Below are 21,710 nucleotides of genomic sequence, written 5' to 3' on the forward strand. Positions count from 1 at the left end.
AATGTTGATTCCACGAAAATGCTAGTTACGGAAGTATTGTCGAATCTGTGGTGTCGTTATGCAGTACCATGGAATTAGTAGGTACTCCGTATAAGTAGTTACTAAATCCATGTGCAATACTTCCTCACCTCACGAATCAAATAACCTCAATGTTCTAAACATCTCTCAATGGTCCTTTTACGAGTACATATTCAAACAATTAGTCATTTCTTACTATTTAATATGATTTAACTTACATATAAATACTATAACTAAATTCGCTATTTAATAGAAACACCTTTTTGCGTCAAAGTGTTATCTTCATACGTTTCAAGGACATCTGCTAAATGCTCATTGTCTCTGGGTTTCTTAAATTGTCTTCTTCTCTGTGCTGCCTTCTTTCTCTTTGGTGCAATAGGCTTCCGTGGCCCGTGGTCTTGCATGGATTTGATGCCTTGTTTCTCTAAATATTCTTCGATTTTCGCATCGTCCATAGCATCTACGGCTGTGGCTCGCCATAGTTTGACGAATTCTTCATCGACCTGGTGAAGTCATGAAAAATTAACACAAGTTTCTTGTTGCATCTGAATGTGAGTATTGCTGCTCGATAGTCTAATATACATAGTTGAATATTAAAGCAATAGCACAGTTTAATAAAGAGTACTCCCTGAGAACACTCTCTGCCCCCCATTCGAAATGATTCCGAACCTTCCCCGCTCACACTCGCCGATATCAGTAGAACTGTATGTTTGAACTAACGCACACTAGCGCATTGTGGTGCTTCACGTACAGAATCTGACTGCGATATCCGGTTTTTTTTTCTTTTTGTTAATCTATGGCGACATACTTCCTTATCCTAACATATAAAACAATGTCCGTCTGTCTGATCGCGATAAGCTCAAAAACTATTGCACGGATTTTCAAGCGATTTTCACCAACACTGGTAGCGCTAGTGAGCAGATGGCGGCGCCCTCTTAGTTCATCATTATCACCTGGGTATAACCCACCCTACGTCTACGTCCTTGTAATTACTTACATCTAATGTAGCAGTCTTATCATTATAGAACAATATTTTCTTCTTGTCCGTCGGCCTTGTGATATACAATATTTCTTGTGCCAAACTCTTCAACGCCCTCTCACAGTGCGGTAAAGACTCTTGAACATCTTCTAATAGAATTCCACCCAATCCTTTCAGATCTTGTTGTTTTAACAATCTGAAATGGGAAAGATTATTTTTTTTTAATTCAGAATGTATACTGTATAAAGAAATTTCTATCTGGCATCTGTGAAATTAAACATTTTAAGAAAGAAAACATACTCAGATCCCATTTAAATAAAATTGTTTACGCGTTTGCGCAGTGGCGACAATCTCGCAAACATGGTTCTGCCATGCCCTTTTCTTAAAGGTTCCTGGTAGCACAAGTTGATACACCGGGTCCTTCTCCATATCAATATATCATCCGTGGGTCACTTCTTTGAATATTCCGAATTGGGGGGCCACTAGGTCAGACTAATTATGTTTTACGATCTACAGCTTACCTTAACAATGATTTCTTATCCTTAATTTTATATACTGGCTTAAATATGTATTTCCCATCATGTGTGCACTCAATTTTTGGATTATTTTGTAAAGCTTCTGTTTGTAGCCACTGAAAAAATAACATTAATTTACGTATGTACATATTTTTATGGTTTCTTGGTATATTCTACATTCTGTTAAATTTGAGCATGTAAACAATAAGTACAGAGGGCTTGGATTTCATCCAAGTGAGGCAAATGACCCGAAGATCCAAAGTTAGTAGCCATACGGTGGCTGCATAATGATTTCAATCTTAGAAGAGACTGCATTAACTTGTAACCATAGCTGATTGGAGAAGGTATAATCTCTAGAGATCTCACGATGTGCCAGGCACCTATATGCCAACTACCAGCTACACGGATGCATGATGACATGGCACACCATCAAATCCATGTGCTGTGTGGTAAGACTGATGTTTTATTTAAGTCGCTTAAATGTATCAAACTCATGATTAGCTATTATCATGAGAAGACCCAGAATGTTTTACTTTACCGGCAGCAAGAGGTGGTATATGTTTACAAACACATGTTTCACGAGTAGGATTCGTACCTTTCGATCACAGGCGGTTAGGAGAGTGAGTGAGAGAGAGAGATATACCTGCTTGACTTTGTTCCCGACGTCGAGCTGGTTGGTCTCGTCCAGCACCTCGTCGAGCGACAGCGGGTGGTCGTCGCCGTCCTGGTGGCGCGCGCGCATGTGACGCACGATGCGCGCCAGCACGCCGAACCGGTACGACGAGCTGCCAGACATCGTCTTGTAGCTGACGATGGCAAACATGCAAGTTTTAAGTTAAGCATCTTTACATATTACACGAGTAAAACAAAGTCCTCTGGCGAGATAAACTTAAAAACTGCTGCACGTGCAGGTGACAGCAATAGATCATGTGATTCTTAAATTTTAGTTTATGTGTATTTAGGTATATGTATGTAATTGTACATGCGACCCATCTCTGCATATATAAATGATACATGTCGCTAGTCTACACTAAAAGTTAAATAGCTAGTTTTCATTATGGTAAAAACACTCATACAAACTATGCAATGATCATGCATTCAGATCAGCATCTGCCTAGTGTCTCCATCATAACACATGCTTCATCAATACGCTTAAAAATGAATCCACCCATTATGTGAACTTATGTAGTTGTAGATGTAACTTAACTGCCAGTATTACAGGCTGAACGCGGTCACCACTGCGCCATTGAACTCCTAAATCTTAAACAATCTAATCATAAGATTTAAATAATATATTATATTGATATAGATATTAATAAGATAGGTACTTAGAAGCATCCAGTTTTGGCCCAGCACTGGCTGAGCTGGAGGATTTGGACTTTTTCTTGTTGTCATCTTTTGACTGGGAGTCTTCTTTCGTCTTTTTCTTTTCGATACTGAAAAATAAATAAAAGCTGGATTAGTTTAAATGGTTGAAAAAAGTTAAAAATGTGTCCACCAATTTACTTTTATTTTGGATACTTCTGCCAACTGTGGTAATATGTTTTTAAAAGCTTTTTTTATTTATTATAACTCCACAGTTGTCTGTGGTTACTTTGGTTTTCTGTTTGGAACCTTATTTCCTTTTTATACTTATTGTACTCCATAATCACTTAACTGTGTTATAATGTGCTTTAATTTGTTAAGTGCACACGCCTTTTATTATTATTTTGTCACTGTATACATACTACATACATAAGCACTACTTATTTTATTATTATTTTTTGCTTTATGGCCCTAGCTTATCTGTTATTAATACTTTGCTCTATGTCTCTGTATTTCTTTTTCTGTACCTACTGTTAAAACTTATATTGCTAGATTAAAATAGACAGTGATTATTTTTGCTTTATTTATTTTAGGTTATTACAGTTTTATCAAAACTTATTTATCAATTATATTTAATCTAAAGTTGACATAATTTTGTTTTATCATAAAACTTATGAGCAATATTGCAAATTAAGTTTGGTAGGATTTGACAGTAATACTATATTATAAAATACAATGAAAATAACACTTACAAAAAATAATAACCAAGTGACAGAAAAATTAAGATTTTGATTATATTTATGTATGAGTACAATTTACTATGTTTTGAAATACTATGTACTTATTTGAATTTTAAAAGGTCACCATCGCTTAACGTAGGACTCATAAGTGGGAGTGAGAAAGTAGGTGATTGACACAGAATGCCACACCAATTAGAACTTTGCTAGTTAGCAGACATCGGCCGTGAGGAAATAATGTAGTTCATAAGTTGACAAACCTTGGAGTTGCAAGTGCCTTTTTTTTAAAAGCCTCCCGTTCCCGCAGTAAAGCTGGATCCATTTTTGTTTCTATTAACAAAACAATCTATTACAATACAACAGTAAGTTATTTTTTAATGTTTTTATAATATGTTACTTTTACTTTCACACAAAAAGTCGTACCTATGAACAAAATCTTTTTGTTTTTTGTTTTCAATATGTCAATTCTGTCAAATATACACTAAATGTCAAATTGAGACACTGACATTGACGTTATATATCGTTTTCGTCTATTCGGCTTAATTTAACATTGGTAATTAAAAAACGAATATGCAATACCTACATTTATGAGGCATTAAATATAAATAAATAGAATATACCTTCTTGTATGTATGTACCTATTTCTTGTATAATCTTACAAAAAATAAAATATATGTACCTATTTCTTGTATAATCTTACAAAAAACATTCATATGCAAAAAATATTTTTGTAACTTTATATTATCCTACTATCACATATATACCTATCGGTTGCCCGCAACTCCGCCCGCGTTTATGCCTTTGTTTGACATCGAGTAGGTATTCTATATCTTTTCTAAATCTCATCAAAATCGACCCAGCAGTTTAGTTGTGAAAGCGGGGAACTTTAGTTTTTATAAAATTTGTATAATGGAAGATAAGTATGGATATTTGTAAATACGCGGTACCAATATTATGGTTTCTGTCAATTTATTTGAGTGTAGTGGAGATAAGATGGCAGTGTTTTGTCAACACAACATCGATAAATAGGGGATTTAACTATCAGTTTATCATATCACTCTGCGGGAGCGGCCAAATCTTATAGCCTATAGTGGAGAGTGAAGATAAATAGACCTACAATTACAAGCCATTTTCTTCCACTGATAAGTTAGATAGTTAACTAATCTCTCAAACTCAGTATTCTCGACTGTGACGCTTCGAAGTTGCGGCTTGCGGCTTCATCGAAGGTAATTCTAGAAAAATGTCCTGTTCCCGCGGGAAATAATAACGGGCGAAAAAGTTAACAGTAGGCAATATAATTAGGTATTACGGCCTTAACAAAATCATCTTCGCGTGCATTCGAAGCTGTGAAACAGTAAAGCCTTGGGCTTTGGTTCGAGTAAAAAATTTTAACTATTAAAATTTGCAGATTTTGCTATGATATTGGAAGTACTTATTGTATAGTCTGTAGCTAACTATATGATTTTACAGCCGGAATTTCTTTGGGAATGCTAATTATTTAAGGTTTTATATTGGAAGTAAGAATTCCTTTCTAAATAAAACTTGCTTTAGTTATTACCAAAAAGAAAAGAAAAAGATCGGTGCGGCATCAGTTTTCTAAATAAAGATGTAACTGAGAGGAAAACAGGTTTGCAAGCAGGCGCCTGCGCAGGGCCAGACTTTAAGGCAAGACATTGAAATAAATTGTCATTGTATTACTCTCTGGCCATTCGTATGGACGTCAGGTATGTAATGTGCATTTTAAATAGGTAGAAAATTAATTTCGCGGTTTAGAAACGTATTCTGTGTTATCTGTTGTATCTAGTTTTATGAAAACCTGTCTGTTGTGCATTTTTTCATTGGCCATTTTATTCACCAGGTACTTATAAACGAATTCTTGATAGTTATATTATATTTTTTGATAGAAATCGCTAATAATATTATCGCATGAACATTTTATAAGTTATTATTAGGTAAGTACTTTTGTTTTCGGTACTTTAAATATTTTTTACAATCTGTTCGTTAATCGGCTATTAACAAATTGTAAGAGTAGGTATATTTTTCGTTATTGCACTTAAAATTTTAACTACCTATAATAATTTATGTACTATCATTTTACTTTAAACATAAAATTATATATAAAAATAATATGATTGAATTAAGTCTAATATATCAACGGAAATATTATTGAAATGAGTTAATAATTAAGTATAATAATGTTTTGAGGCTCCTCTGATGGAGACCTGACCGTATACATCCCCTTTTTATACTTTTCAATATGTTTGTAATCCATATTTAAAAACATAAGAGAAAAAAGTATTGTTATAAATATAATACCTAATAATAATAATTTTTGCCTATTGTTGTCTGTGATATTTACTTTTGTGTCCATAGACAATTGGCTACATACGTATAAGGAATTATAGTCCCACTAATCCTACTTAAATGTGAAAGTTTGTGAGGATATATGTTTGTTTGTTTGAGTAACAAACAACGCAAAATTTACTGGACCGATTGTTATGAAATTGGTACAAGGGTAGAATATAACCTGCAATTACACATAGTGTACTTCTCTTATCCCGAAATCCCCACAGTTGCGAAGGCCCGTTCCGTTTTTTGTTACGAGTCCTAACATGTAAACAATCACAGTAGGTACATATCGTATAATTTTGTTGAAAATAAATATTAGCTAACATTATCATTATCACTAGGTACAAAACAAAGTCGTTTCCCGCTGTCTGTTCCTATGTATCCTTAGATCTTTAAAACTACAGAACTGATTTTAATTCGGGTTTTTAAATAATAGGTGTGATGTCTGAGGAAGGTTTAGTATATAATTAATGAAGGTTATACCTGAGCGAAGCCGGCACGGGCCGCTAGTACATTCTAAAGTAAAATATTTAACAAACACAATTATTTCCCAAAAAGTAGTTTTAATTTATATTGCTGTAAAACCGTGAAAAGACGCGGTTAGATTGTTTACATAATAACAGTTGTAAAGAAAAACGGCGTTTAGGTAGCATGTTTATCGTACACCCGTGCATATAGAACAATACAGGAATTGTTTGTGTTGTATAATCTCACGTTATTGTGTTTACGCATGGTATGTGCTCATCTAAATGACTCATACAAGAACAGAATAAGCCACCTTAGGCAACCAGCCCTTAGTCTAACAGTCGACTAAGATACGTTGAGTCTTTTTATAAAATGCTAATCACCTCGTTATGAAGTTTTTTCATGATTCTTAATTACATCAATTGTTGTTTTCTTTCCAGATAACGATGTGGTCAATAAGAATATTTTTAGTAACTTTTTATGTAATATCTTCTTATTGGTGAGTAGCTAAAATATACTATTATTTTTTAAATTATAGTTATAATTAGAAGTTTGGGATTATGCCATAAATCCTGCTTACTAATCCTACTAATATTACAAATGCGAAACTTTGTGAGGATGTGTGTATGTATGTAGGTATGTTTGTTACTCTTTCACGCAAAATCTACTGGACCGAATGTTATGAAACTGGCCACACGGGTAGAATAAAACCTGGAACAACACATAGGGTACTTTTTATTCCGAAAATCCCACGGGGGCGAAGCCCCGGGGTGCAGCTATATAGTACTAGGCTTAGTTCGCGGCTGCGGCGCATTTACAACACTTCTCGACAATACATAAGTCAATTTGTTAATTTACTAACTCGTGTTACTAATATTTCAGGTTTTTATTGTTTCGGTATTTATTTACCCACTTACGAAGATTACCCTGAACAAGTTCAGCGTGCTTACTAGGAAAACCTGTTATTTACAAATATAACACGCATTATTAATAAATTATTTTCATTTAATTTAGCGATGAACAGACAGTATGGCGATGGACATGTGATAGTGGGAAATGTTTAAAAATGAGGACGGACCCGCAAAGTACTGAGCCCGCTCTCACCCTGGAAGCATGCAAGATGTTCTGTAGTGAATTTGGTAAGTTGTCTACTCTCTCTCTGTCTCTCTCTCTCTCTCATCTCAGCGGTAACGTCGGAACCCAGGGAATTTCCAACTTTTTCGTCTCTACTTCGCACGGTCGTCGGCATCCCTAGGTGTTAGAATATTAACATGTAGCTTGAAGTAAGGTCAGGTAGGTCATCCCGTAAAAATAACTATTCCCGTGGAAAATTTACGCTCTTAATATTATAAGCACAAAAGTAAGTTTGTTTGTTTAACAACCTCTTCACACGTTTTTTATACTCAACTAATCTTCTTGAAACTTTCCATACATTTTTTAGAGTACAGATATAAGGACATATGCTACCTTTCATCCCTAGAGAAATATTACTCCCACGGGCAATTCACGCGGGCGAAGTCGCGGCCAAAGGCTAGTCTTGTATACTGCTAATTAATGCGGTTGCAACGTGTGGAAATTAAAAAACAAAACTGGTTATCTAGCCACTAAATTGATTACACCGTTAATAAAGTGCACACGAGTAACACGAGTAAAATATTACAAAGCAATATTTTTCTGATTGTATTATTGTGAGTATTTTTCCCTCTTTCATCTGAGTGTTTTCCCGGTTTCTTCATCAGTCATAGAGCGTGGGAGCCCGGGGTCCACTTAGGAGAGCGGAAGTTTAAGAAAAAGTACAGTCTGTCAAGAATGTGAGGAAAATAAATGGAGGCACTATGTCTCATTGGCTAGCAACACTATAGGTGTTTATCAACAACATTACCATTCCATTTGATATTGCAATGGCGAAAAAATTGTAGTTCGTTTAAAATCCATTTCCTTCATTTTCGCTAACAGGCTCTGGTAACTTTTTTCCTAGATTTCTTGCGATAATACGGCGATTTTTTCTTTAGTACGCGCATGCGTTGCGCGTACCGCAGTCCGTGAACACCAGGAATCGCATAAAGAGTAACTACGCGTTGCCGAATTTATAACTAGACACCAAAGTGAAATTATTGGACACGGGACAGGAATTTTCTGTAATTTTGATACCCCGGTCAAATGACATTTTTTTCTAAGGATAGACCAGCATAGAAGCAATTTTACAAATAATTTTAAAGACATGACTGGGTTACGGGTTATTTATAAGATTACAATTGTATATTGTGATTGTACAATTGTGTATTTATAGGATTACCGTAGTAACCCGGTCATGTCTTTAAAATTGTTTGTAAAATTGCTTCTACGCTGGTCTATTCATAGAAAAAAATGTAAAAGTCAATCAAGGGAAAATGCTAGAAAATCTTTTCATAGGAGTTGGCATAGCAAACTGTCACCTAGCTAAATGTCCATTGCGTTTCGCAATTCTTAGCTCTGTCTACCCCGTAGGGATAAGGACATGATACTGTTTAGCTAGTTAAGTATGTATGTACTTGTCTGTACTGTCAATGGTCTAACATATAGAGATGCCGAAGATCCTGTGAACTGGGGAAGAAAAAGTAGGAAAGGGGACTGGTCTCCAACGCTTAACACCTGAGGAAGAAACCGAGAAAACGCTCAAAAGAGAGAGAGACTGGATTTGTATTTGTAATGCTGGCTATACATTATTACGCTGAACATAGCCCCAAACTTTGGCAGATATATACATTGCTGGTTTTTCATTGCGGTAAATTAATGCTCTCATACAAGATACACAATACGCAATATACGTGCATTCACGTCGGCACTTGTTAGAGTTTGGCGATAATGTGTAGTAACATATATTTTCGCGTTCAGGTCTGCTCTGGCCAAGACCGACCGGTGAGGTGAAACTAGGTAATTTTCTGTCAAGAGTGAACCTCCAGAATCTGAAGGTGGTTAACCAAAAGCGAGGTCTCACCGATACTATCACCGATACAGCGGTGGAGGTAATTCTGTTTTCTTATTCTTATATTACAAGTAACTTTAGCCCGCGGCTTCGTCCGCGAATTTGAATTTCCCACGGGGACATTTATAATATTTGTTATGAAGTTAGGATAAAGTCCTACTCTTAACTGATATTATTAATGTGAAATTTTTTTGTTTGTTTGTGTTTGTTATCTCTTCACGTTTTATCTGTTAAACCAATCCTCTACAAATTTTGCCTACACGTATTTTGAAGTACGGAAAAGGAGACGGAAGATAGGGTACTTTTCAGCTTGGAAAAATAAATGTCCCCGCGGGAATTTCACGCGGGCGATACAAAAGCTAGTTTTAATTTGATCTCATAAGTTTTATTGCGCGAGTGAGACCAATTAAAGGATACTGAGATGTTAAATAATCATCTAGAAAGCGCAGGCTTTCTTACGATGTGTTCTTTCACCGGAAGAAGTGGTGGTCTATTAATAATAATGTACGTACATTAGTTAGACTGGTTCATGCACGTTCGAGTAGTATTCGAACCTGGGTCCTATCGGTTCACGAGTGACTGACATTGTATTACTTTTCAATGTGAGCTAAATTGACATGCAGTCGACTGTACAATTAACTTCACGTTATTTTCCAGAGATTCAAAAACCAAATCCGCCAATCTATTCCTAGGGGCGTGCGTCCTAAAAATACAGGGAAATCCGTGGACGTCTACCTAGTTAATAATAATCCAAACACAACTGGTGAGTTTAAGCTGCTAATGGGTGCGTTTTTCTGCGCGGGTTAAAATTAACATCTGTGTTGACTGCACAGATGTTAATTTTAACCCGCGCAGAAAAACGCATAGTAAGTTTTTGTCTAAATGTCGTCAGCGACGCGCAGGTTAAAGTCAACGTCAAAGTTAACTGGTGCAACTTACCCTAAGTATTATTCTACTTATTATTCTACTGGTTCTAATTATTTTCTTCCATAGTTTACCCAATAGATTACATTATAGATAATCGAATTGATTATATTATCCCAAATTCACAATGCGTTCTCATACCGGTCGTTAGTTAAGTTGCCCGGGCATTTTTGATATCGTCCATATTACCTGTAAGGATACCATGAAACATAAAACACATACGTAGCACGTCATTGCGTCCACACGTTCTTTTGTTTACTCGATGTCTACACGATATGGGAAAAGAGACAGCATGTGGACTTTACGTGTTTGTATGTTTCGTGGTAGGCCTTCTGGTCTGTGGGTTCAAGTTATGTCATATATTTTTTTATATACATTGTTTGTACGACTTCGCAGACCTATATACACTTATATACACAAATATTTTTTATACCTTAGCAATGCTTTTGTTCACTAATTGCATTCTCCATTTATTATCACTATCGTGTTGCATGACGCTACGTGATACCTGCAAGTTAGTTCCATCGATTAACAACGAAATCATCAGTCGTTCCATCATTGTTGGTTGCTCTAAATGATATAATAAGCTGCTTACATTTTTTCTTTTTTTCTAATTAAATTTTCATTATAATAATATGCCTTGTTAGTTTAAATATCATAATCATTGTGATTAGGGTTGCGATGACGCCAAAAAAAATATTTCTACCTATATTGAATTTCTCTTATATTTTTAATCATTAATTACAGACTTCAATCTATGTTAATTAGAAGCAAATATGTACTCTTTGATTTTTTATACAATTCTTCATTGTTCACCAGCCTTTTCACTGACTATGGACGAGAGCTATTCCCTGAACGTCGGAGCGGCGAGCACAGACAAGATAAATGCGACAGTAACAGCTAACTCATTCTTTGGCCTGAGGCACGGGCTGGAGACCCTGTCTCAACTGTTCGTGTATGACAACATAAGAGATCACGTCTTGGTAAGTTATGGACTCCTGGTACATTTTAGCTGTTCATCTGCACATACAAGATAAACGCGACAGTCACTGCACTAATTCTTTGGCCTTATGCATGGACTGAAAATTTGTCTCTCTCATTTGATTGTGTATTTCTCTCTGTTGGAGACTCTGTCACAATCGCGTCTATTCGTCTATGACGAGATCGAGATATTTACGTCTTGGTTAGTTATGGACTCTTGGTATTTCGTCCTCTTGTGAGGTAAAAAGGCATGATTGTCTTCTGCACTTTGCATATTATTTTATGTTTCTTGTGGTTTGCATTCATCTTTTTTCACATCTGGATTTGAAGGAAATTGATATAACTCTGTTCCTATAAATTTCAATGATTTTCGTCCCGAGTTTTGTGCGCAGGAATAATAAATTGACACATAGTCACAGACTTTTCAGAATAGAAAAAACAAGCGCGACTTCATCAAGATAAGAGTCGACTAGATTCAGGAATATGATAAGTAGCATAAAATATATTCATAATTATTTCAACTGTGTACCTAGTACTATTGTTTTATGTTATCCAATATAGTAATAAACTATTTTTCATCAACCTTGTGTTGTCACTGTGGTGCAATCTTCTGAGCTTTCTTCTAACACTTCGATGATTTGCAGTGGCTCTATTTGCGAAAATACTGAGGCTTTTTTTAAATATTTTATTTTCCACATTATTTTTTGCGGCCAGTCTCAAGCTCAAGCTGAATGCATTGTACCTTTACTTTTTGTCGGATGTTCCGAGTAAGATGAGAATATATGATGTCCTGTGTGACAACTTGTATTGTAGATATAATTCAGATAACCGGTTCAGACAGGCCAACAACCCGCGAATGGGCCACAATTTACATAACAAGGACTCTGTAACGTTATTTTTTTTATTTAAGTGGTTCATTCAACTGCCATAATAAATATGAATGTTTATCGGCCATTAGATGGTTTTTAGGACTTAAAAATCGAACATACGAATTTTTTAAAAACTCCGTCGTCCTACGTGGCGTAGAGGTCACTACGCCCGTCAGCTATCTGAAGGTCCTAGTTTCGATTCCCAGCGCATGAAAATTTTTATACTTGTGATTACTCACAGATTTTCCCTGGGTGTTTTGTGCTCTTTTTATGTTTGTGTCCCACCCACGATACAAGCTTATTGCTTATTCTGTTGATTGTAGACCATTTATTTATTTGCAAGTTTTTTAGCGAAAATTGTAAAAATATTTTTAACAAATCACACAGACAGCATTTTCCGCTAGTCAAACCTTGGAATCAAACTGGAAAAGGCAAAAAGGGTGGTGCTTTAGAAACAAAAACCAAAAGATAAATACAAACACAAGAATAATATGTAATATAAATGTATCTTAAAACAATATTAGTATTACACAATTCTACAACAAAAACATAAGACACAAGATCTCATAAATTTAAGGTACTATCGTCATGTTATCAGAAAAACGCTAATTGGTGACAATTGAAAATTTACGTGTACCATCTGAAGCCTTAGCCAATATCGTTCAGAGTGGATAATTACTTTTAAGTATTCCCTATTAATTATTGTTACCGAGTCTACTAACCATATATACTAATTTTATTTCCATAATTCCATTTCTCAAGACGTAACAAGTTTGAAAATAATACTTTTTTAAGTTATGTCTTATATATAAGCATTATATTTATTTTATCTATGGGCCCGTGGCATTGTAGCAGACAATCGGCTAAACCGATTTTGATCTAGTTTCTTCGCATCGAGAGTAGTGTTCTTAGCTATGTTTAGAAAATGTGTGTTCAGCCGTTTGGAAATCGTCAGCTAGCAGATGAGGTGATGCCAGCAACTTTGGAGTACAATGTAGTTTGATGTATATACGGAGAAGGATATAGGGTACCTATTTCATCCCGGAAAAATAACTGCTCCCGTGGGAAATTCACGCGGGCGATGCCGCGTGTTTAAGCTAGCGTGCAATATTATTTTTTATATTAATTGCATTTTGTTTGTGATAGTACCAACCTAATTATGAACTGCAGATGGTGAGGGACGTCACTGTCATCGATTCCCCAGTCTACCCATATAGAGGTTTACTTCTGGACACTGGAAGAAATTTTTACACAGTCGAATCTATAAAAAGAACAATTGGTAAGTGATTTTCTGTGACGTTAAGACCCCGTTTTCCACTTCCTGGTACAATATCATATTGTGTGAGCTAGCATGACTCCAACGATAAAATTTTATCGAGACATATTTCAAATAGTCATTTTGTCAACGTTACTAACATGGCTGATCTAAAGTATCGTGTCGTGTCTTCCTGTAAAAAGTTTGTAAGTGATTAAATTGTATTAATTGTATTGAGACAAACCCTAATATGATATGACTTTTTATATATTTTTATCCACATTAAATTATCTTCTAGATAAATCGGATGTGATTAGCCAGTTAGCCATATTCATCCATCTGTATGATATGTTGAGATAGACAGACAGATATTAGCTTCAGCAGCTATCAGAAGAAACAGAAAAAATATTTTTCAACACTATTTTTTTTCTATAATTTTGTACTAAATATAAGTAGTACGGTGTACAAACCTTATTAATAACTACTACTATTAAGTAGACTTAAAAACTCTATGATACCTATTGCTGATAACAAATCTTCCCATATCTTATCTACGTTTAAATGATTTTAATTGTTCTCCTCATGTCGATTAGTGCTTTATCGATTTTTTACTAATGAAACCATTTAGTATGTACAGAATTTTTTTTTATCAAATCAATTAAAATACTAGATTAAAGTACTAGCTTTTGCCCGCGGCATCGTCCGCGTTGATTTCGTACATCCGTCAATATTTCGAATTCTAAGAATCGTATAGTGACGAAATCTATATATCAGATTTTTAGTTAGACCACGACCGTTAGACCGAAAAGTTAGACGACTGGGGAATAGCCGTTTTTGCGGATTTCGTAGAAGAACCGGGAAACGTTCACATGAATGAAATATAGTTTTTGAAATATAAACAATCCGTATCAATGTTAAAGATGCCATGGCTGCCGTGAAACTGAACACATTCCACTGGCACATTACTGACAGCCAGAGTTTCCCATTCGTGTCGAAAAGGAGACCAATTCTGACCAAGCTAGGAGCAGCAAGCCCTGATAAGGTAACTATTGATTTTGCATATTACATTGATGATGTTTAGGACTGTCCAGATTATGCTAATGACATCTGGGGTCCGATCAGAGTTTTTAAAAGAACACCTGTCATTGTATTCTGAAAAATATTATTTTCCATCCCAATCCGGGTTCGAGCCCGGGACCTCTAGTGGAGCAATTTGACATAATCATCATTATGCTACAGGAGTCCTATTTATTTTTAACTATTAATGCCACATTGCTTGTAAAACCTAATGGTAAAGCAAACAAACTATCTGTGATTATAATTTGACAGAAACTACATAATAATTTTATATCTTAATACTTATTTGGCAATTGTCCAGACATACAGTGTAGAAGACATAAGAGAGGTGGTGGAATACGCATTGGTGCGCGGTGTGCGCGTGATTCCGGAGTTCGATGCTCCCGCGCACGTCGGCGAGGGTTGGCAAGACTCTAACCTCACCGTCTGCTTCAAGGTGAGTAGAATATTAAATAATTATTTATTTATTATCCATAACATATAGAATTCTAAAGGTATTATATGTTATTTCCATATTAATTCATTGTAATATTGACTGAATCGTTCCAACAGCAAACGTAGGTGGTCCTTATGCACATCCTCGCTATCCGATTCCGTAATGACATCGTCAAGGTATCCAAATACTGATTGACCGTTGTTATGACTATTATTATGTGATTCCTCTGTGTCGTAACCTAATCGCTTTATGCCTAATAGAATACCAATAAGTACATATCATATGAAGCGATAAGATACGGAAACTTGGATAGATGCTTTTTGTGAAGTTTTGAGTTAATATTAACCAAAAAGTATTCCTCAGTCGCGTCCACTGTAATGAACATAAGAACCTCCTTGCAAGCACTCTTCATAGAAATGATATATCAACCTTAAAACTTTGCTCAAAAGATCTTCCCAAGGTTCTTATCAATTCGTATCTTGCCAATTCGTGGTATTTGGTAATAGCTGCTTCTCTTCCCGTGCAGGTTGTAAAAGTCAATTAAGGGAAAGGGCTATGAACTGAATTCCCCAATAAGTACGGCTAAATGTGAGCCTTCGAGTTTCGCAACTCTTGTCTCTGTCTTACCCGTAAGGTAGACTGTTGTTCCTGTGATGTATGTATGTATGTGTGTTTGTGGCAAGTATATGTAAAGTGTGTTCAATATAAATTGTGTAGTAGTAACACCTAGCTTAAGTATCTCATATGGAAATAAATGGTCTGATGGCGACAGTGCCAGGATTTTAGTTTATAAATCAGCTTACTTGTTAAAATTTAAATAAATTAATCAATATCATTCGTTCTTATCGAGTATATTGTTAGTATCATTGGTATCGATTTTATTCAATAAAATTTTACTCTACCATCAACACAGATTTATTAGGATATTAAATTATTCTTGTCTTGAAAGGAAATTGAAGGAAAGAATCGAAATGCTCTAAAATTTACCCTGGTGTCGGTGTCATATGAATCACACTTATCAATGTGTATAATATTCTGGAATTGTCCTTTATATTTCAGGCGGAACCATGGCGGAATTACTGCGTCGAGCCTCCATGCGGACAATTCAACCCTATTAAAGACGAACTATACCAATATCTGGAGGACATCTATATGGATATGGCAGGTATTAAATAAATGATATATTTCAATCACTTTTCACCCATTTCGTGCATTCAGCTCATGTATTTTTTCGTTTTGTTCAATTCCAGAGGCATTCAAACCAGACATCTTCCACATGGGCGGGGACGAAGTCAGCGAGAAGTGCTGGAACAGCTCCACGGAGATCCAGCAGTTCTTGATGCAGAACATCTGGGGCCTGGACACGGGGAGCTTCCTCAAATTGTGGAACTATTTCCAAACGAAAGCGCAAAAGAAAGCGTACAAAGTGAGTACACACATTAGTGAAAATCGCACGAAAATTGGCGTAGTAGTTTTTGAATTTATCGTGAACAGACAGATGCGGCAGAGGACTTTGTCTTATAATATTTAAGGATCAGGATATAAAGATAATACTATTAATCGACTGAACATTTTTGATTCAGGCTTTCGGAAAGGGTATTCCTTTAATCCTATGGACCAGCACCATGACAGAGAGCGCACACGTCGAAGAGTTCTTAAACAAAGACGAATACATTATACAGGTAAATAACTCTCGACAGCATAATAACTATTGACCTTTTAATTTTTTCAGAGCTATTTTTTATTATTACAACCTTATCATTTAGCTTGCCCTGTAGGCTTACTATTATCGTCTCTACGTGGTCTTCACTAATATGATTCACCTAGTCGAGACGCTAAGAAAAAGTAAAATTTATTCACTAGTATTGACTTTCTCACTGGTCCATTTATGCGATTCATAGTCAATTCTTATATTTTTGAAGGTTGATTCATTTTAGGTTCCTGAATTGAACTGTGATAAGCAGTACTTCAGTGAACAAGGATTGGGATCCAAACGAGAGAACTCCTCAATGTATATATATATACATATATATATAAATAGTTAATACATATTATATTCTATATGTGTTAGATATAATTACTTTATGACATAAATATACTTAAATTTTTTTCTCCAGGTTTGGACCAAGCGAAATAGTCCTCAAATAAATAGACTACTCCAGAAAGGATATCGACTCATCTTGTCGAACTACGATGCGTTGTATCTGGATTGCGGCTTCGGAGCGTGGGTTGGCGACGGTAAGAAGCATGTACAACAGGGAATATTACGCAAAACATAATTTAGATGGCAGCACAGAACTTTTGCTCAGTCGTGCTACGCTGCAACGACATGGGACGTTGTGTTGTAGCTACGTTGAATTTCGTTGTTTTCTATAAGTTTTACACTGACATGCTTTGACGTGAGTCGAAACTTCGTACAATTTTCTACGTTCTTCTGCGTTGATCCGTCGACGGATGTCAACTTGACGGAGCTCGACTGAGCAATGGCGCATGGCTTAAACCTGTTGCTAGTGCCTGTCATTATGCTCACACTATGAAGCTATAAATACCGAACTGGAGAGAGAGCGCTATAAAGAAAATAACTTTTTGATGAAAGATAATATTGCTGTCTTTTTCCTCCGATCCCATGTTTATACATTCATGGAATCATGGTTGATAGCAAATACTTGTGCTGCCATCTAGCGGGAACAATGCAGTAGGTAATATTTCCAGTTGCGCAAATTTTATTTTGATTCTTTTTATTAAATTCAAATTTAAAATCATGTTTATTTTCCTAGATATACAGTGTCAACGAGATCTATTAGAAGAGAAACAGCGTAAGCAAAAAATAGTGCACATGGATCTATGTGTCTCTTTCCATCTTATATACTCTTTTATGTTAGGGCCATGTTTAACATCACGCCTCTCGTTTCTTTTTACACTTTATTTATGTAGCATTAGGTTTGCAATAGACTTCTGTACAAAATAATGTACAGTAAAACATCAATCTACCCAAAGTCATTGCAAATTCGTGGCTATTATTATGTTGTGAGTGGATTATGTGGACTATCCATGGGGCTCGTATTTGTTTTGGACAGACTCCAAGATATTGTGTATTCATATGCTTCACACTATCCGCGAACAGTTCGCCAAACTTGGCGAATTCGGTATACATTTATGATTTTTCATTGCGGTAAATAAAATTATTTATGCAAACTACGCAATGTTCATGCATTCGCGTCGGCATCTGTCCGAGTTCGGCGATTTAGTAAGTACTTCTACGGAGCACCTACTAATTCCATGAGCGTGAGGTCCTGTCGACTACGCTGTCACTTGAATTTGGATTGAATTTGGAAACAGGAAATGTCATCTGACGGACAAACCATTGACCAATGAAATGACAGATTTGTCTATATGACTAGGAGTTTTTATTTGTCACCTTTTTTAAAACCCTATTTTGGTGACCCAAAAATGCTTGTACCCAATATTATGCTAAGTATTTACCGTATAATAAAACGTGTACGTTTACACCAATACAATTTGCATCAATACAATTTGCACCAATACTAATTGCACCAAAAAATAATGCTTAGTCTTAATAAGATATATTTTAGACCAGAACCTTTGTGAATAACAAAATATGTTCTTTACCAGGTCAGTGAAAGAAAAAGTAAAATAAATAAATAAATAATAAATAAATATATTAGGACACACACACAATCACACAGATTGAGCTAGCCCCAAAGTAAGTTCAAGACTTGTGTTATGGAATACTAACTCAACGATACTATATTTTATAACAAATACATAAATAGATAAACATCCAAGACTCGGGCCAATCAGAAAAAGATCATTTTCCATCATGACCCGACCGGGGATCGAAACCGGGACCTCTCGGTTCAGAGGCAAGCACTTTACCACTGCGCCACCGAGGTCAAATTAAATTAAATATCATTAAGTAATGATGTTTTATGGAAGGTTTTCTATTACGTACAGTACACTAGGTATCGAATTGGGTTAGCCATTTTGATAAACGTAAGCTGTGTAAATTAAATGATAGATAATTATTCCGATCGATTCGATCACGATGAATCGAGACGCAACTGAATGCATTTATAAACTACTAGTGGCCCGCCCCTGCTTCGTTCGGGTAAAACTACAATAAAAAGTAACCTTATGTTACTCCTGAAAATTTCATCTATCTCTGTGCCAAATTTTATCAAAAGAGGCCCAATAGTTTTTGAGTTTTTTCATTAGAAACAAAATATAACAAGGAAACAAAATAACAAATCTTTTTTCTTTATAATATTATTATGGACGTACGGATTGTTATCCGGTGTTCTGCTATCGGTCAGTAGACGACAGGTAAAATAAATAAGCAGTAACAGAATTTAAATAGAGGAAATTACACACACGACACATATGAGTTCTCTAATGCAACTTTTTAAAAGTTAATTGGCAATAAAACATATTTTATTCTTAACAGGAAGACCTACATATGAACATTTAAATAGACATGAGGATTGTTGCACAGGGTCTAATTAAAGGTCCTTATAATAGAAGCAGAATAATTATCTAAATAAACTATAGATATTAAGAAATATTAATTAAGAAATATACTATTCTGACTTAAAATGGGAATTTATCGAATATTTTTATCCATTTCAGGTCACAACTGGTGTGCGCCGTATATCCCCTGGCAAAAGATCTACGACAATAGTCCAGCAGAAATTGCGCCGGATCACAAGAAACTCATTCTTGGTAAGTAGACACGGATCTTGGACTAATCTCTCTTTATAACGTAGGTACTATTGTAAGTATTGTATTTGTTTATTGCTTTTTTAAAGAAATGGTTATCACAGATGGAAATATGGAGAGTACCTATTCGAGAAAACCAAGGTTATGTCAACATGTACGACGGACATTTATTTTAGTGTTTGATAAACTGTCTTGAATTGGTTGCATTTATACTTTGGTAATGTGTTTACTATCGGATAAGCAAGCGACCTTACTATAAACCTCTATAAACGCAGAGTGTTGTCGCTCTGTTATCTCCACATAGGTTCACCATTGAGCTCAGCTTATAGCTATTCAAAAGTTATTAACTTCTACGAACTTTGTTATTCCGTCGTATTAATTTTTCTGATTAGGGTGCCTAAAAAAATTGCGAATGTAAATGAGGTGAATACACCGGTCGACTGTTGACATACGATAGACGAACGAAAATAGTATCTCGACCCAATCGTTGCTTGTTCGATCGATTTTGTGTGACTTGTATGTCAAACAACATAATGTACTTACCAACCACCAGGTGGTGAAGCGGCGCTGTGGTCGGAGCAATCGGATTCGGCGACGTTGGACGGGCGGCTGTGGCCGCGCGCGGCCGCGCTGGCCGAGCGGCTCTGGGCCGAGCCCGCCACCAACTGGCGCGACGCTGAGACCGGCATGCTGCACGTCAGGTGACTACATTTCGTCTATGCTTTGAAGCGGTGGTGGTGTAATGGTTAACACGCCCGCCTGTGGATCGAAAGGTCTCAGGTTCGTATCCTACTCGTGCCATATGATATAGTAGTTTTCATAGACCACCACTCGCTTCCGGTGAAAGACAAAATCGTGAGAAAACCTGTACACTGGTGGACAGTTTAGTTCACTAGTGTGTATGCGACTGCCTGCCACTAGATGGCGGTAAGTAGTCGTAAAAGTCAAACTTTCCCCTTTAGGTGAGTGACTGTGTTAGCAATAACACAATCGATATGATGATGATGATCTATGCTTTCACAGTTTTATCCGTGGCTGCAACGCTCCGAAGCCCGGAGTCCTTGTAAAATGATTTTTTTGACCTTCCTCACGTCGACCTTTGTTGATAATGTCTCGTTGTTGCCTGTCACCTTCATAGGTATCGTAAAATGATATCGATAAGAAGTCTAAAAAGTGTCAGATGCCTTTAGGTGACTTGCATAAAATCTGACACCAGTGTTAGTAAGTAATAAATAACACACTCGATCAGACGAAAGTCCTGTGAAGGTTTCTTATCACTTAGTAATATAAGACATCAATAGCAGAATGTGGTATGGAATGGTATGGGTTTACGTATGAACATTTTTTCAGGTTATAAATATGCTTATGCCAGCTCCACACTGTCGTCGAACTCTGACACATGCCGACGCTAATGCGTGAACATTGCGTAGTTAGTATGAGTGCTTTTGTTTACCGCATTAGGAAACTAGCAATGTTTACTGAATCCGCCAAAGTTTGGTAAACTGTGCGACGACATTGTGGAGCCGGAATTATATTCCACAACGGTCAATGTGAATGTCAATATTAATTACTTTTTTCCCCGTTTTTAGGGAACGCCTGGTGCGAATGGGCGTCCAGGCAGAGGGTCTGCAACCAGATTGGTGTTACCAGAACGAAGGATACTGTTACTAAGTCAGCCGCCATGACATTTTTAAAATAATTTTTATTACAAAATAAACTATATATTGAGACCAGTAGCGCCCTCTGTAGTAACGCCTGAAATTGGAAATTAATATGATAAACTTTATCGAAGGCGCCACTGTGTGTGAAATAAATTGTAACTTCAAAAAGATTTGTAGGTTACCTATTTACCATGAAATTAAAATATAAAATATTTTTGAGGACAACTTGATAGCAACAAGTTGATTTTAATAAAATGTTTAATATGCTTAGATGGTTTCATTGGTATTTCAACTCGTATGTTACAAATAATGAAGCAATATTTTCTTCATAGTCGTATTCCTCATGGCTCGTGGTCATTACGTGGAAAGAAACACACTCAACGACTTTTGGAATTATTTGCCTACTCAATTTCACACACAAGTTGATAATCGACCAG

General features: G+C 36.0%; 2 protein-coding genes across 8 annotated transcripts; one reads left to right on the top strand and one right to left on the bottom strand.

Moving 5' to 3' along the window:
• Positions 1 to 203: 203 nt before the first annotated feature.
• TfIIEbeta (Transcription factor IIEbeta) lies at positions 204 to 3,955 on the bottom strand. Of its 2 annotated transcripts, none has more exons than XM_053756233.1 (6): positions 3,815 to 3,955; positions 2,841 to 2,948; positions 2,156 to 2,318; positions 1,519 to 1,628; positions 1,016 to 1,193; positions 204 to 521 (listed from the first exon to the last, which is right to left on the bottom strand). In XM_053756233.1, exons 1-6 carry the CDS (start codon positions 3,874 to 3,876, stop codon positions 261 to 263), a joined length of 882 nt encoding a protein of 293 aa, XP_053612208.1. In that variant the 5' UTR covers positions 3,877 to 3,955; the 3' UTR covers positions 204 to 260. The 2 variants fall into 2 exon arrangements, with proteins under 2 accessions (XP_053612208.1, XP_053612209.1); XM_053756234.1 differs by lacking the exon at positions 3,815 to 3,955 and adding an exon at positions 3,570 to 3,686.
• On the top strand, positions 3,775 to 21,540 carry Hexo1 (Hexosaminidase 1). 6 transcript variants are annotated; one of them, XM_053756226.1, is made up of 17 exons: positions 3,775 to 3,916; positions 6,809 to 6,867; positions 7,383 to 7,507; positions 9,243 to 9,373; positions 9,991 to 10,096; positions 11,077 to 11,240; positions 13,278 to 13,386; positions 14,283 to 14,404; positions 14,741 to 14,875; positions 15,935 to 16,040; positions 16,126 to 16,301; positions 16,459 to 16,557; positions 16,993 to 17,113; positions 17,653 to 17,691; positions 19,523 to 19,615; positions 20,166 to 20,313; positions 21,202 to 21,540. In XM_053756226.1, exons 2-17 carry the CDS (start codon positions 6,815 to 6,817, stop codon positions 21,281 to 21,283), a joined length of 1,809 nt encoding a protein of 602 aa, XP_053612201.1. In that variant the 5' UTR covers positions 3,775 to 3,916; positions 6,809 to 6,814; the 3' UTR covers positions 21,284 to 21,540. The 6 variants fall into 6 exon arrangements, with proteins under 6 accessions (XP_053612201.1, XP_053612205.1, XP_053612202.1 ...); XM_053756230.2 differs by lacking the exon at positions 3,775 to 3,916 and adding an exon at positions 4,758 to 4,780; XM_053756227.2 differs by lacking the exon at positions 3,775 to 3,916 and adding an exon at positions 5,177 to 5,278.
• Positions 21,541 to 21,710: the final 170 nt, after the last annotated feature.

This window comes from Plodia interpunctella, chromosome 16, assembly GCF_027563975.2.
Source record: "Plodia interpunctella isolate USDA-ARS_2022_Savannah chromosome 16, ilPloInte3.2, whole genome shotgun sequence".
Classification (NCBI taxonomy): Eukaryota; Metazoa; Arthropoda; class Insecta; order Lepidoptera; family Pyralidae; genus Plodia; species Plodia interpunctella.

What these genes read in the sequence shown, in the direction of transcription:
- TfIIEbeta (XM_053756233.1), bottom strand. Translation starts at nt 3,876, where the DNA reads ATGGATCCAGCTTTACTGCGGGAACGGGAGGCTTTTAAAAAAAAGGCA. An exon ending in CCAAAACTGGATGCTTCTAA is followed by an intron (nt 2,319 to 2,840) that starts GTACCTATCTTA and finishes TGCCATCGTCAG; the next exon opens with CTACAAGACGATGTCTGGCA. An exon ending in TCGGGAACAAAGTCAAGCAG is followed by an intron (nt 1,629 to 2,155) that starts GTATATCTCTCT and finishes TTATTTTTTCAG; the next exon opens with TGGCTACAAACAGAAGCTTT.
- Hexo1 (XM_053756226.1), top strand. Translation starts at nt 6,815, where the DNA reads ATGTGGTCAATAAGAATATTTTTAGTAACTTTTTATGTAATATCTTCT. An exon ending in CGCAAAAGAAAGCGTACAAA is followed by an intron (nt 16,302 to 16,458) that starts GTGAGTACACAC and finishes TTTTTGATTCAG; the next exon opens with GCTTTCGGAAAGGGTATTCC. An exon ending in TCTATTAGAAGAGAAACAGC is followed by an intron (nt 17,692 to 19,522) that starts GTAAGCAAAAAA and finishes TATCCATTTCAG; the next exon opens with GTCACAACTGGTGTGCGCCG.